We start from the raw sequence: 14,532 nt of genomic DNA, 5'->3' as shown, positions 1-14,532 counted from the left end.
CAAATTATTCATAAAATAGCTTAGGTTGACAGAATTGTGTATAAATCCCTTTAGTCATGTCTATCTTACACACCTTGAAGAATAAGTAAAACAAAGAAAATTCATTTTACATACACCAATATCATTTACAAATATAACCTGTACAAGAATAATATTGTACTATGAGCATATTAGTATTGCTGGTTGCTTACAATGACAACTGATGTGCAGAAAAAAACAAAACAAAAAACACTGCACTACTATTTTTTTTAAAGACTTACATCATACCCTAAAAATTATTCACACAAATGAAGTCATTATAAAATTCCCTAAAACTTGTGTTCACCAAGTCTGTCTATCTGAAGGGAACCCTACCAAGGGTTTAAAGAATAGACCTTTTGCATGTGTGTATAGTGGTGTAGTGAGAGCGGGGGATGTTGGCTTTATACTGTAAATAATGTACAGAAATATTAATGCAAACTGACAACTCGTCAGCCAGTGTTGCTGTGAATTCATGAATAAAGTTTTCATACCTATAAAATTTGATTCTGTTAAAACTAATAATGAAGTTTAATTTCAGTTACAGAACAGTGCAGGGTACCTGCATTGTATTATAAAATACTCCTGAGAACTTCATACACTCCAGCTCTACCACAGTTTCCTCCTTGACAGAGAATGACACATAGTAAGTTAAAACTATTCTCATAATTCTAAAATTTATTCACAAAGACTAACACTGTAATGGTCTGCAAACAAAAACCTCAAATTGTTTCACATGCAAACAAAATTTCACTTTCTTATTTTTCATATTAAATACAGGATGTTTCAAAACATTTTATAAACTTGTGGGCGACCTCACACATCAAGTTATGACAATATTTGTTGTAATACAAACATTCACACAATTGCCACAAAAATCTTTAACCCTTAAAATGCTCACATACCTCATATACAGTACACATAAAACTGACTGTTTAGAAAGAAATAATACAAATTATGTAAAGAAAGTTTTTTATGTAAAAATAAACAATACCTGTACAGTATTAAATATAAATTATATTCTTGCCTTCCTTCTGGCATATGAATGCATAGGACAATGGTAGTGAAAGCACCAAATAGTGAGCATCAGCCTTTTCTAGCAATAAATCACTCTCCATCTGTTTCTGAAGCTGGTCCATCAGACCCAACACTTTCCATTCTCCAATACAACTGAAGAGAATCTTTTGGTACTTATTTGGGTAATAAATCTGGGAAGCTTCTACTTCTTCCAAGATGTCTAGTGGGGGGTGCTGGGCAGTATACTGTCCTTGGTGGCAAGACTTTAACTAAGTACGTGCCATGAATCGGCTCGCTTATCTTGCATCAGTACTGACACATATTGGTGCCTGGAACAACCATATTTGTTATCTTATGTACTTGAAAATTGATGGGAAAAGGCCTCGAGTCAATTGACTTGCAGAACAGTCACATGAGAGGCAAGTCAGTTGATGAACGAGGCACTTCAATGGTCAAGGCAATGCGTATGATTTTTTTGAGATACCCTGTATTTCTTTCCTTAACTGTATAAAGAGTGAAATGAACAGTTGTGGGGAGCAGATGACAAAACAGAGGAAACTAAAACTTCTCATTTGGCAATATAAAATAAAACAAGAACAAATTTGTAAACATATGCCTCTCCATCAGTCAAAAACATTTACCAGACATATGGAAAAGGCAAAAGGGTGCAAATGTGACTTACCAGAACAGTTAATGGGAAGAAATTCATAGACAGCACAACTCCACCCACACTTTGGTACTTTGTGGAAGCTTCCCCAGCAAGATCATGTAGTCATCAATGATGCATGAAAATTTGACTCAATGCGTTTGAAAACTTTTTTGGGAGTAACTTCTATTTAAAGTTTGATGACACAATTCACATCAACTAAGCAAATAGCGCTACCTAATGATTTGACACAATTCACATCTTGATGTGCAAGAGGGTTAATCAGTGTTAAAAAAATAATACTGTAATGAACACGGCAAAGGCAACATTTACAAATGAAAATGGTTGTAAAACACTGATGATCATCATGAACTTCAATTCATCCTTATTATATATCTGATGGCAAATATGTCCAATCTATTGGCTTCTTTCTCCCGTTCTCAAGAAGTTCATTACACTTGGAGAAGTGTTTACATCCAAAGAACCCACGATGAGCCGACAGTGGTGATGGATGTGGAGCATTGAGCAGATGATGTTTCTTCTGTGGAAAAAAAATAGTCATTACAAACTTAAGTACTGTACAGTATTACCCCGCCTAACGCGGTTTCACTTAACGCGTTTTTTCATATACGCGGTGCCTCGCCAGAGCTGAACTTTCACTTAACACGGATTTTTTCCACATATACGCGGTGAGTGTCCGGCTCCAGACGCTATTTTTAGATTTGCCCCACCCGCCACCCTGCCTGACTGCCTGTTTTAGCTCATAAAATTCATACAAATTACCCGGCCAGAATATAATTTACATTGCTGGAATTCTTATAATTTGGTGATCATTTTGAATATAAACATCATATATTTTGCATTAGACATACAAATTTTAGATAAAATGTTTTCTCTGAGTAAATATGTTATCTTTTGTGCAAAATATATGACATTTATATTCAAAATATTCCTGGTCTTACAAGGAATCCAGCAATGTCAATTGTATTATCCTAACTTTAGTTTGAGGTATTATTTATTAAAATTTAGTGGTTTTCCCCCAAAAATTTCTCAGAGATGGAAGAGCCAGCAGTGTAGTGTGAGAAGAGGGGGAGGGAGTTGAGTCCATTATTTGAATGGACATTAACTTGGCGACTGTATTTCTCTTAAGTATTAATTGTGTGCATGTACCATCATAAAATTAAGATGTTATTTTACTACAACATAGTTATGTGTCTTCAAAAAGTGGAGTTTGGGGGTCGGGCCGGTTTCTATTGGAATTAATCCCATATGTTCTGTTGTTCACTTAACGCGGATTTCACTTAACGCGGGACCCTCTGGGTTCTATTGACCGCGTTAAGTGGAGTACAACTGTACTATAATAAAACGAGAAAATATAGACTATACAACCCAAGCAAGAAATGCAGCCAACATCAACGCGTGTTAGTTGTAGAGATGGGAGCCAACATCAATGGATGCTTCATGTTCCTTGCATTCCAGTTTTTGTGCATAAGAGGACACAAAATGTTGTTTTGTATTAAGGGTCAAGATAAGCAAGCACATGAAACATTTTTTTCCTAAAACACAACTATGGGAAGATAACTCCATGATTAGCCGACATGATCTGAGTCAGGTTATTGCTTGCAGGCACTGTACTGATGCCTGTCTGGAGCATTTCCACAAGATAAGCTAGGACAAGCTGTGTGCAAGATGTATATCTAAAGAAAAAGACATAATCAATAAGTAGCAAAATCAAAACGTTAGATGAAAAACATGAAAGAAAATGAAAGTTATATGCAAAAGAAATTAATTTGGATTTACTCTATCCATCAATATTTCTTCTCTGTAAAATACAAAATACAATTATCCTAGTTCCTAAACCTAATAAAAGATTACCAGTACCTGATGATTAATCACTCCAACGTTAACCTAACAAAAACTAACTTAACATAAACTACCCTAATATAAGCCCCTAATTACCATTAGGGTGTTTACCGGTACAGTGATCCCTTGGTTAACGAGCGCCTCGGTTAACGAATTACCTTCCATAAGATTCTTCACTTCGGTTAACGAGCAAACCCTTGGTTAACGAATTCCTTACGAATTTTTCCCAACATGTTTTCGCCTGCATTTGGCTACCCACCAGCTGTAGTATTAGTCCGCCAAAACAGTAATCGGTTTTAGGGCTTAAATTTCTTACCATTTTAGTAAATATCAAGAAAGTTGTACTATTCAATAATTATAAAAGTTTTATATTATTTTTTTTTGGTAATTTTAACAATTATTGAACATAATTGAAGTACAGGAAACTATTTTCTTGCGCGTCAAACAGCCACTCAACACACCAAGCTTGGCGTCAGTTTGTTTACCAGTTCAGAGGAAGGAACATCTTGTTTGACTCTTCAGCATAAATGCTTGTTTTCTGTGTTTCCAGTCAAATTTTTGGTCATTTTGAAATATATTTTACATATTGATAATATAGAGCGCAGTGCAGTGTTGATTTAAAGAAAATAATCTTAAATTACACCAAGTGAACTAAAATTTTCTGGGTGAAATGGCGGCATGGGGTGACTTCTCTTCCACCCCAATGCCTTCTCTTCTCCCTTCTCTTCCACCTCCATTTTAATTCCCATCATCATCATCATCATCAACCAGGAGTCTTCTACATGCACACCTCAAAGTAAGTGTACTTTACTGCATTTATTTTTAGTTTGTATGTAATTTTCGGTGAGCTGGAACCAATTATCCAAAAACCCATTGAAACAATGGTTTCGGTTAACGAGCAACCTTCTGGAACGAATTGTGCTTGTTAACCGAGAGACCACTGTAATCATCAGGCAAAATAAGCAAGGGTTCCTCATATTCATTGAAGATCCCGTGTATATTACATCCAGGCATTAGGCAGCTTGGTACAAGTATAGTCTTCTCAATACAGAGTTGTCATCAGCTGCCTCTACAATTTTGAGAGCTGGAGAGTTCCTGAATTATAGAAATCATCAATATGTAAATGAATTCTGTCATTTTGTGAAACAGTTAGCAAATGTCTGTCCAAAAAGAAGTAAACAAAAGGAGAAAAGAATGGTGGGCACCCAAACACATAAACATGAAGGAATGTAATTAACATGATACAGTTTAAATACCTATAATAAGGGAATACTTGGCAGAACACCAAGAGGCATTGCAAGATAAAGGTTTCCCCCAGAAATCTTAAAACAAGTAAAAAGTGCAATGTCAATATTTACAGTATGTTTTATAATGCATAATAAAGCAAAAGAAAACTGCCTATAAGAAAGGAATTGTAGGGTGGGATTGTAACAGAAGGATTATATGACAATAGAAACAAGATGTAATCTGAGGAATTAATACAGGCCAGGGATGAGGGAGTGTAGGATACTATACAGTGAGTTAAAAGTAGTTTACCTTATCAACAACAGCAGCTTTCTTCCCGGCATATGATCCCCACAAAAGGAAAACAACACCTTTATTATGTTCTGATATTGTTTTGATGACCGAGTCGGTAAACTTCTCCCAGCCTTTGTCCTTATGCGAGTTAGCTCTGTGGGCCTCGACAGTTAAACAAGCATTGAGTAGTAAGACACCTGAAAGGGATAACTTTTTTAAAAATAGTTATGGGGTGGAGTTATAAGGCATAATGGTATTAACGAAACATTACTGAAAACTTTTAACAGTAGATCAGATCAATGACATTTCAATACAATACAGTTTTGTATACTTTGCATATTCTTTGGTGATGACTCTACCTCATGGCCTCCTCTCCCCTGCCATGCAACAAGTGGTACCTCATTGTCGATATGGTGGTCGGCTGATAAAGTTTTAAGCCAAAGCCAATCATACGGACAAATCTCGTCACATTGTCTATTGCAATTCTCGAGAAACCTAACCTTGAGCAAGAATCACATGGAGAGAGGACAATTTCTTGGCCATTGCGAGAAACATGTCCATATGATGAGCCACAGTGTATTTTTTGTTTTGTTTTTAATAACATTGGTCTTTTAACTGGGTGGATAACTTGATAAGTTTTGGACAGAAGCCATGAGACAATCTTTAGATATAATTATGCCACCAAAAGCATACAGTATCTTTCAACATGGCAGTTATATTAGTGGCAGCAAATAACTCCAGAATAATACAGTTTGAGATCTAATAACAATTAATGCATGAAACAAAATAGTAATTTAATTTTTTTCTCACCTCCAACAAAATTACACAGACTTTAAGATATTCAGCAACTGATTGAATAATACTGATGTTTATATAAACTGTATTGTGAAATTATAAGGTTAACCAGAAAAATTTGTTTGACTGCCAACATAAGATTATCATCATTCTGTACAGAATTCCATCACAGGACAAATAGGTTTAAGTCAATACATATTTTAAGTACAGTAATTTAACTCTGTAGTGATAAAGATTTTTTTAAAGACATAAGCAGTGTAAAGGATTCTGTATTTTGCTGAACATCCATCACAACATATGAGGCATTTAGAAAAGCAGGGGCGTATTACCGGATTGTCCAATTTCCCATTTTCTAAGTTAGTCCATAGCCCCAACATTCTTCTATCAGGTAATGATGTCAAGCAATCCCCATAAGAAAACAAGGGCCAAAATCATGCAGTACAACCTCGAAATTGAGCCAAGTTGAGATATTCAGACCTATGCCTTTATTATTCTCTATGCCTCACATAATGATAGAAGGGTGGTTATGGAAACAATAAGTAAAAAAAGAGTTCTAATTTCTTTTATGTTTCAGTACAACTTTCCTCAGAGAGAAGGTTGTACTGAGCTGTAAGAGAAATTAAAATTGCTCTGACTTACCATTTCCATAACCACATTGCTATATATCTTACCTGGCTAACATCTTGTCAAGACCTGAATATCAATTCAACATAAAAAGTATATTAATTAGGGAAAAACATATTCACATTGATTTTAATACACAAATGAAAGATATGCTGTATAGTTCATGTTCAGTATATATGAGATATTTATGTACATTAAATGTACATCATGTGCACAGTACAGTAGGCATATACAGTACAGAAACTTATGCAGACACACTCTACACTATATATATGCTGTAGTAATAATTATAAAAACAAAATAAAAAATAATAATAATAATAAAAGTAAGAATAGAATCTTCAGAGAAGCAAATTTTTGGTTGGAGATCATTTAGATAGTGAAGGATACCACACACACTAATGTACTGGGACACTATACACAACCAATAGTGAGGAACAATATCTGGTAATCAATACATGACACTTGGTTCACCCTCAAGAGAACCTTTAATTTGATGTGGGAGAAGTATTTAAGGTCAGATTAAGTTGCAATTTCTAGTTTTTGGAAGGGGATTCTGTGCGGCCAAACTAATTCTAAGTAAAGAAATAACACGAGAGATTCCCAGAAGGGTGTCACTACAACACCATAAAATATTAACTCACTTCTAACTATAATCAATATCTGACATTATCGCACTGTTTAATCACTCCTACATAATAGCAATAAATATTGTTTGGGGGATATGAATTTTCTTTACACAAACTTGACCATCATTGTCTTTGTCTCAACAGGTACAAAATATGACTTTCTTTACCATAAGAAATGAGGATATACAATACAGTACTATTTTCAGTCACACAGGCTTACCTTGTTGTGCCCAACCAAGTAAGTATCCATGTGATGGCTGCTCAAATCCTGGGATATCTGACTTCAGTTCCTTGTACATGTTCACCAAACTGAGAAGGATCCATTTTTCCCCATGTTAATAAAAGATCTTTACTGAATATACTGTACACACAAGAAAACTTTGTTTATTATGTAAGTGAAACAAATCAAGTCCATGAGCAAAAACAAAGAAAGTGGGTCAGGAAACATTTACCAGGTACAGTATACACAAACCAGAAGCAGGGAAAATAAACCCACAGAAACTGAGAGACAAGAAAGCAGACCGAGTAAACTTCATTCAATGAAAGAAAAATGTAGAGCATAAAGCTACATTATAAACCAACAATATTTTTCCAACTATCAATTCTTGTCCCCTAACTGTCCAACTACAGTACTGTATATGCTATTGACATGCTTTTTCAGTTGTTTCTCCCCTCAACAAATGACAGTAAATAAATGAAATTTGTGTCTATAAAGTGCACTTGTGATAAATAACAATATGGAATAGTTAAAAAGAGTGCCCAGGTAATTTCCTTTACTTAGTTACCCACATTAAGACATTTTAGTTTAATTGACTAATAAAAGTTTAAAGGTGAGAATTAAATGAATGTATTGTTACTTAGTAACTTTAAGACAATTTTCTGTACCTTGGAGGTGGTGGCACACCCTTCTGTACACTGAAACATAGACCATGTGCTTGTCTTGGTCCATGATAAGGATCTTGTCCTAAGATGACCACTTTGATGTCCTGCAACTTACATGCTTGAGTCCAAGAGAACACCTGGTCCTCTGGGGGGAAGATTGTTGCTCGATTGCGCTCGTGTTCCAAAAATTTACTCAACTGTTCAGTAATCAAAGGAAATGTTCTTTTTAATTTGAATATTTCTAACAATATAATCATATATCTAATTCCAGTACTTTCTTAGAGTAAGAAATAAAATCCAATATAGAGCAACAAGAGAACTAAATGATAAGATGACTTAAAGGAGGAGAATGACTTAAAAAAATTATAACCTTAAATATGATATTCAAGTAGAGTGTTGGATCATTGTCTTTCTTGAACTGCTCATGGTAAAGTGCCATAATGGGATATAAAAACAATTATGAAATGGGAGGATTTCCCATTCTAACATCTGACCAAAAATTTACTCTCTATAACAACCAGGCGGTAGTACCTCCCTGTTTGTTGGCTGCATACTACCTACTACACTAAAGTAGTTAATCTTAAGTGAAATACAGTATACTGAGAGGGCTAATGTTCAGGTAATGATGAGATAGAGAGATACTGTATTTTTCCCACCTTCTCAAAGTAGGGCTGAGAGAACTGAGACTTGAGGGCCAGGTACCAACTATGACCAATGTTCTCATGCAGACCTGGAGTTTTCTTACACTGTTGTTTTATCTCTGCCTGTAAAATTAGTAAGAATCTCCCTGTAGCTATATAAACAAAAATGTATTCAGTGATGGCCAGTGCTTAGCCAGGTATCACAACTTTTTAAGCGTCAATAAGAAATGTAAGCATATAAAAGAAACAAATGGTATAATAATTCACAGCCAGTTGACTGATATTGTATTAAAACAATAAGTCAACTAATGGAAAACAAGACAAATAGTAAATAAGTTATACTATACAGTACATCTACATCAACAAACAAGTGCACATTGGCACTGAGCAACAATCATTAATGTATGAAACCTACCTTAATTTTGTTTTGCATCATGCGTTGTTTCTGCTCTGGGGTAAGGCCAGATTGGACCTTCTCATCATGACACTTTGGGGGCGTTCCTAGAGAGGTATACATGTATTTCTTCAATATCCTTTGACAATTTAAGCATGTAATAAATAATCTTTATTTTGTGATGCAGTTACAGTATCAACAACTTGTCTAAAGCTGATGTTTCAATGTGCATTAGCAGAACTTACGAAACTTTTAAATGTTTTCAATACCTGCTCAGTTATACACATCCACAGTACAGTATGTAGGAGTATTCGTGGAAATTTAACAAGACAAGAAAAGAGGAAGAATGAAGGAACAATTCTACGAAGTTAAAGATAAAGAACTGAAAAAGAAAAGAATATAAGAAAAAAAAAGAGAGGAAAGTACAGTACTGAAAAAGTAAACAAAGAAAAATACAAAATGCAAAGGAGTAAGCAGATGTGTTGTTGGCAAGATAAAATTCCATTTGTTTTTGTTTTTAAATAGCTACTGCACAATATTAGACACAGACAAATATTGGTCTGGTTCACTAACCCACCATATGAGATCATCACACACATTCAAGCTAGACATGGTTCACCTTGGGGTATGGTCCAGTTCTTTGATGAATGATTCCCCACACACTAAAAGGAGTACATCATCATACAAGTATTGTTGAGAAGCTGAAATTAATAATCATCTCTAAGTTAAACTTGGAAATATCACTTGAACTACCCTAAGACATAACCCTGCTCAGGTCACCACTTGTTCCTTCTTCATCACCCCAAACCTCAGCCTCAGGGGAGTATAAAGTATAGTATGTGATAATTCTATTGATTTTATATGAATATGTTAATGGTAAGCCAACTTATTCTTTTTATTTTTACCTTTAATGGAACATGGATGCATCAAGGCACTGTAGCTTCAGGTCCATAAGATACTGTACTGTATCGTACTTCACATTCACAAGAACGGCTGTAAATGGTCTAGTATAATACAGTAGCTACACAGATATCACAATGAACAGCCCAGGAGGTTTATCTTCGTTAAAGTTCCCCTGCTTATTTCACCTGATGATTATCCAACCTAATGTGAAGTGGAGGATTAGGTGAGGCTATCCTAGGCTAGAGTAGGTTGTGATAGGTTATGTTTGATTAGGTTAGGTTAGATAAAGTTAGGTTAGCATTAGAGTGTTTATTCATTAGGTTAAATAGGCTGGGGTGCCCAAACTCCATGAGATCCAATTTAACTACAAAACAATTTCAGTTTAAATACTTACTGGAAGGATCACCGGAAGGATCATTTTGCTCATCAATCTTTGATTTTTTGGTGACATCATTAACCTGTAAATTTACATCTTCAATCAAATTAAAGTTATCTTTAAAGTGAGATAAATATTCTGAGAGATGGACATAAAATACACAAGTGGTGGATACAGTGTGATAAAATGTGTACCATCAGTCAATACTGTACATTAATGATTAAGACTGGAAAATATTTATGAACATGTACTGTACAGTCCCCTTCACTAGTGCCTTTACAGGGGCTTGTCAGGTTTTGTGCAATGTGACAGCGCTGTGTTTGTTTACATTTGACAGAAAGAAACTCGCAACAGCAACCATACTATGGAATCAAGTTAAAACAATAGAAACAATCTCAAATGTGGAATGTTTATATGAGGAGCCCTTAAATGTACTAGTGAAGGGGACTGTACATACAGAGAATGGTTAAAATTCGCAGGGAGCGGGTTCCCAAAATGCCCACGAATGGCTAAATCTGTGAATACCATTTCTTGCCCGAGAGGGGAGGAACAACAAACCAGAACCAGGCCAATAAGGTAAGACAAAAGTGATTCCATCATATGGTGAGAGTTAGGTCATGTTAGGTTTGGTTAGGTTTATATGCCTGTTTTTCTAGTTTTTTATGTATTTTGTATTTGATTGACCATAATTTTGGTCAGAAAATGCCCCACCCAAAACCCTAAAATACTAAAAAACAGGCAATTTCCAACGGAAATTAAGGTAAAAACCAATCAAAACACATAAAACTACACTAGAAAAACGTTGTTTTGACTTCCTGACTGAGTTGTGTGCACTAAAGCAAATTTACCAAAATAGATCACATTGAAATGTACAAGGTTGTTTCCACTGGCAAGGTTGAGTTAGCATTATGCTTTTGGAGTACACGCCAATCGCCCCCTGTAGCGATTGAAAATGTAAACATATTGTATACGCGTGGATGGAATCCTAGCTTAAATCAGAAGTTACACGTTCACGGCAAAATTTAAGGCTAGATGTTTGTCCATCACTAACCTCTAAATCCTCGCTCTTGCGCTTATTGACATGCTTAAAGAAGTTCTTGATTGTTTTCTGTGACGCCATACTTCTGCAACAGGTTAACTCGGACGTCCAAAAGTGATTCCCAAGAGTGTGAAGTAAAGGTTTTGTCTGTCTTGCCGCCTCACACACCACCATGTGGAAAGCGCGCCCTTTTCTTTTTACGATGTTAAGAACCTTACCACAACCATAAACAGAGTCTAAAATATTATTTTCTAAGCAAAAATATCTCTCTGAACCAATTTCAGCTAAATAAAAACTAATTTTATAATATATTCATATTTAGTTAGTTATTGTAATTATTAGCTGTTTAAGAGTGATTTCTAATTCATATATTTTATTTAATTGTTGGACTAGTGTTATTACTAACCTAGTTACACTATTTATGACGATAATGTTGAAGCACAAAATAACAATTTAATTTTTACGCGATCAGCTCCTTTGAAAAAAAATATTTGTTTTCCTTTCACTCGATATTATAAGACAAGCAATAATAAAATAAGCTAAATGTTCTCTCATTACGCGGCATAATTGCAACCATGTCAAGAATTTTGAACGTAATAAAAAAATACATGTCAAATCTCCACATACTTAAAGGTAAATTCATATAGTATTTGGTTGTTCACCCGAATCAATTTTTTCAATTTCAATTGTGTATTCCTTGATAGAGGAAGCGGGATCCTAGTGCTGTCACTAGGTACCCCTGTACAATGACACCAGAAGCTTCTGGCAAGTGTGACAAGTATATACAGTATAAATATTATAAAGGGGCTTACTAAAGCCTAAGGAAGGAAGGATATTCCTTTAACACATAATCAATATTATTTACAAAATATCTGGCCAGTATGGGGAGGATCATCGTGTCTCCGTCAGGGGGTCGTGGAGTGGTGGTTCCAGCAGGCGTCACGGAAGCGTTGTGTGTGGGGACATCTTAGGAGGTAGTGGATAAGGGTGCTGCTGTCGGGTCTTCTGCATAACGCACAAGAGCGTTGCTCAGGGGATGCGGGGATACCAATCTCCCAAGCAAAGTCATGCCCAATGATGATACGGGCAGCAATCACGTCCCCTTTCCGCGACCCTTTCCCGTAGACGTACGAGAGGTCAGGAAGTTTACGGAGGACATCGTACCAGGTGGGCGGGGAGTCCAGGGGGATGGCTGCTTCCCGAGCTTCTCTCTGTTTGCGGCGGATTTGGGTCCTAATCTGTAAGAGTGTTCGAGGAACAACGTAGTCAGGTGTGGCCTTGTTGCAGCCAGTCTTGGCAAGGCCATCTGCTGCCTCATTCCCAAGAGCGACATGACTAGGGTATCCATAGGAATGTCACAGGACGGCCTGCATCCTGAAGTGTGGATGTTAACCTCGTATTTGGAGGATGAGGTCCTTATTTTCCCCTGATCCAAATGCGATCCTGTCAGAGAGCAGACCTGAATCGCAGCAGAGCAAGGGGGCAGACACCATCTGCTTCTTCCTCAGGAGAAGGGCAGCAAGGAGGGCTATTAGTTCAGCCTGAGGGAGGATGCCCCGTCAGAAACTCTGAGAGACAGTTTGATAGGCCTAGGGGCATTAGGACGGAGATGTAGACACCAGCCCCGGCCCTACGTGTAGCGGGGTCAACAGAACCATCAGTGTAGAGGACGACCCTACCTGGGGACCAGTGGGCGATCCTGGAGAGGTGGTATTTGCAGAGAATAACAGGGTTTACCTGGGATTTCGGAGCGGTCCACCGAGGGCAATCACTTCAGGTTGAAAATCCAGCCAGGGAGAAGGAGACGAACCAACAGCAGGGGGTCAACAATATAAGGCAGGAGGTCGTGTCCTGAAGGGCTCGGATGAGTGACCTCGCCACTGTCTTCAGGTGGAGGCCGTCCCGGACAGCAGGACAAGTTGGTTTGGACAGTTGCCCTGAGGATCCCAGAATGGAAACGGCAGTTTTAGGTAAAACTCCTGGACACGATCCTGTAAGGGGAAAGACCAAGTTCGGTATATAGAGAAGTAGAGCGTGTCCACTGAGGAGCCCCAAGGATGATACGAGCAGCTTCCTCTGGATAACTTTCGAGACGGTTGACAGCAGTCCGACTAATGTTGACGAGGGCAGGGCGGCGTGAGTCGACGAGGAACAGACAAAGGACTTGTACATGGTGAGAAGTACAGAGATGGTGGCACCAAGGAACCCCTGCACATGGTAGAGAGGGGACTGAGACGCCGAAAGCATATGTCTCGAAGATATCGGACTTCAGGGATCTGACAACGATATGAGTTACATACACACACCCAGGTATTTGTCTCATTAACCCAGTCCAAGGGCGTTCCTGATAAGAGAAGGTGGAGGTACAATACGACCGTGCTAACATGGCGTTTGTTTCGCAGTTGAAAGAAGGAAACCAAGTGAATCACACTCTCTGGAGACCAAATCAAGGGCTTCCTGCATGCTGAATATTGTGTACCTACACAGTCTATATACTGTACATGATGAATTGATGAATTCTATACCTGCATTGTTCATAAGTATATGATTAATGAAAACAAACTTGTATGTATGTATGTATGTATGTATGTATGTATGTATGTATGTGTGTTTGCACATAGGGTGGTGAAATGCGTCTAGTGTGGCAGCATTATGTTAGTGTTAAGGTGCAAGCACTGCATGCTCCCTCTTACTTTCAGCTACGGCCGCTGGCTAGCCCTCGTGGCGAACAGGGAAGCAACTTCCATAAGTCTCCCCCTGCAAGTACAAAGCTTCTTCACCATCAAGACTCCTGCTGTGCCTCCCCGTGGCAACACACGGTAACTGGGTGCCTCGTTGGCCCAAGCTCGACGAGCAAGGGATCTCGGAGTAGCAGTGGGCCCCAGAGGGAAGGTGCATAGGCCCACTGGCATGTGGACACGTCCTGGCATCTACCAACCATTGCCCCGTTGCCATGCGGATTAACCTTGGTAGGTATAAGGCTACGGGAGTAAACCCCTAACGAAAAATCTGCAGTGGAGCCCCACATCAGGCAGACATTCTTACAGAGCTCCAACAAGATCCCAACGGCGGTATAGGCGGAAGAGGTGACCAACAAGGGAGCCCAACGACTACACTGGCGGAAGAAAGCAATGCTTGATGGACAGGCTACTAATGCAAAACCCAACAAAGTGGGATGTCAGCAGTCC

At 37.8% G+C, this 14,532-nt stretch overlaps 1 protein-coding gene across 1 annotated transcript; it reads right to left on the bottom strand.

The window, feature by feature from the left end:
• Positions 1-683: 683 nt before the first annotated feature.
• Positions 684-11,524, bottom strand: LOC121869859 (uracil-DNA glycosylase-like). Its single transcript, XM_042371425.1, has 8 exons — positions 11,357-11,524; positions 10,324-10,387; positions 9,048-9,133; positions 8,648-8,755; positions 7,995-8,188; positions 7,330-7,418; positions 5,081-5,259; positions 684-2,222 (listed from the first exon to the last, which is right to left on the bottom strand). The coding sequence occupies exons 1-8, from the start codon at positions 11,516-11,518 to the stop codon at positions 2,070-2,072; spliced, it is 1,035 nt and encodes a 344-aa protein (XP_042227359.1). The 5' UTR covers positions 11,519-11,524; the 3' UTR covers positions 684-2,069.
• Between the last annotated feature and the right edge of the window lie 3,008 nt (positions 11,525-14,532).

This window comes from Homarus americanus, unplaced genomic scaffold (assembly GCF_018991925.1).
Source record: "Homarus americanus isolate GMGI-L3 unplaced genomic scaffold, GMGI_Hamer_2.0 scaffold34544, whole genome shotgun sequence".
In the NCBI taxonomy this organism is placed as follows: Eukaryota; Metazoa; Arthropoda; class Malacostraca; order Decapoda; family Nephropidae; genus Homarus; species Homarus americanus.
Note: the sequence above shows the minus strand (reverse complement) of the source record. Positions and strands in the feature narration are given on the sequence as shown.

Excerpts from the sequence above, each read along its gene's own strand:
- LOC121869859 (XM_042371425.1), bottom strand. The coding sequence starts at position 11,518 with ATGGTGGTGTGTGAGGCGGCAAGACAGACAAAACCTTTACTTCACACT. Across the intron at positions 10,388-11,356 it reads GCAAGAGCGAGGATTTAGAG|GTTAATGATGTCACCAAAAA; the intron begins GTTAGTGATGGA and ends GTAAATTTACAG. Across the intron at positions 2,223-5,080 it reads AAGCTGCTGTTGTTGATAAG|AAGAAACATCATCTGCTCAA; the intron begins GTAAACTACTTT and ends TTTTTTCCACAG.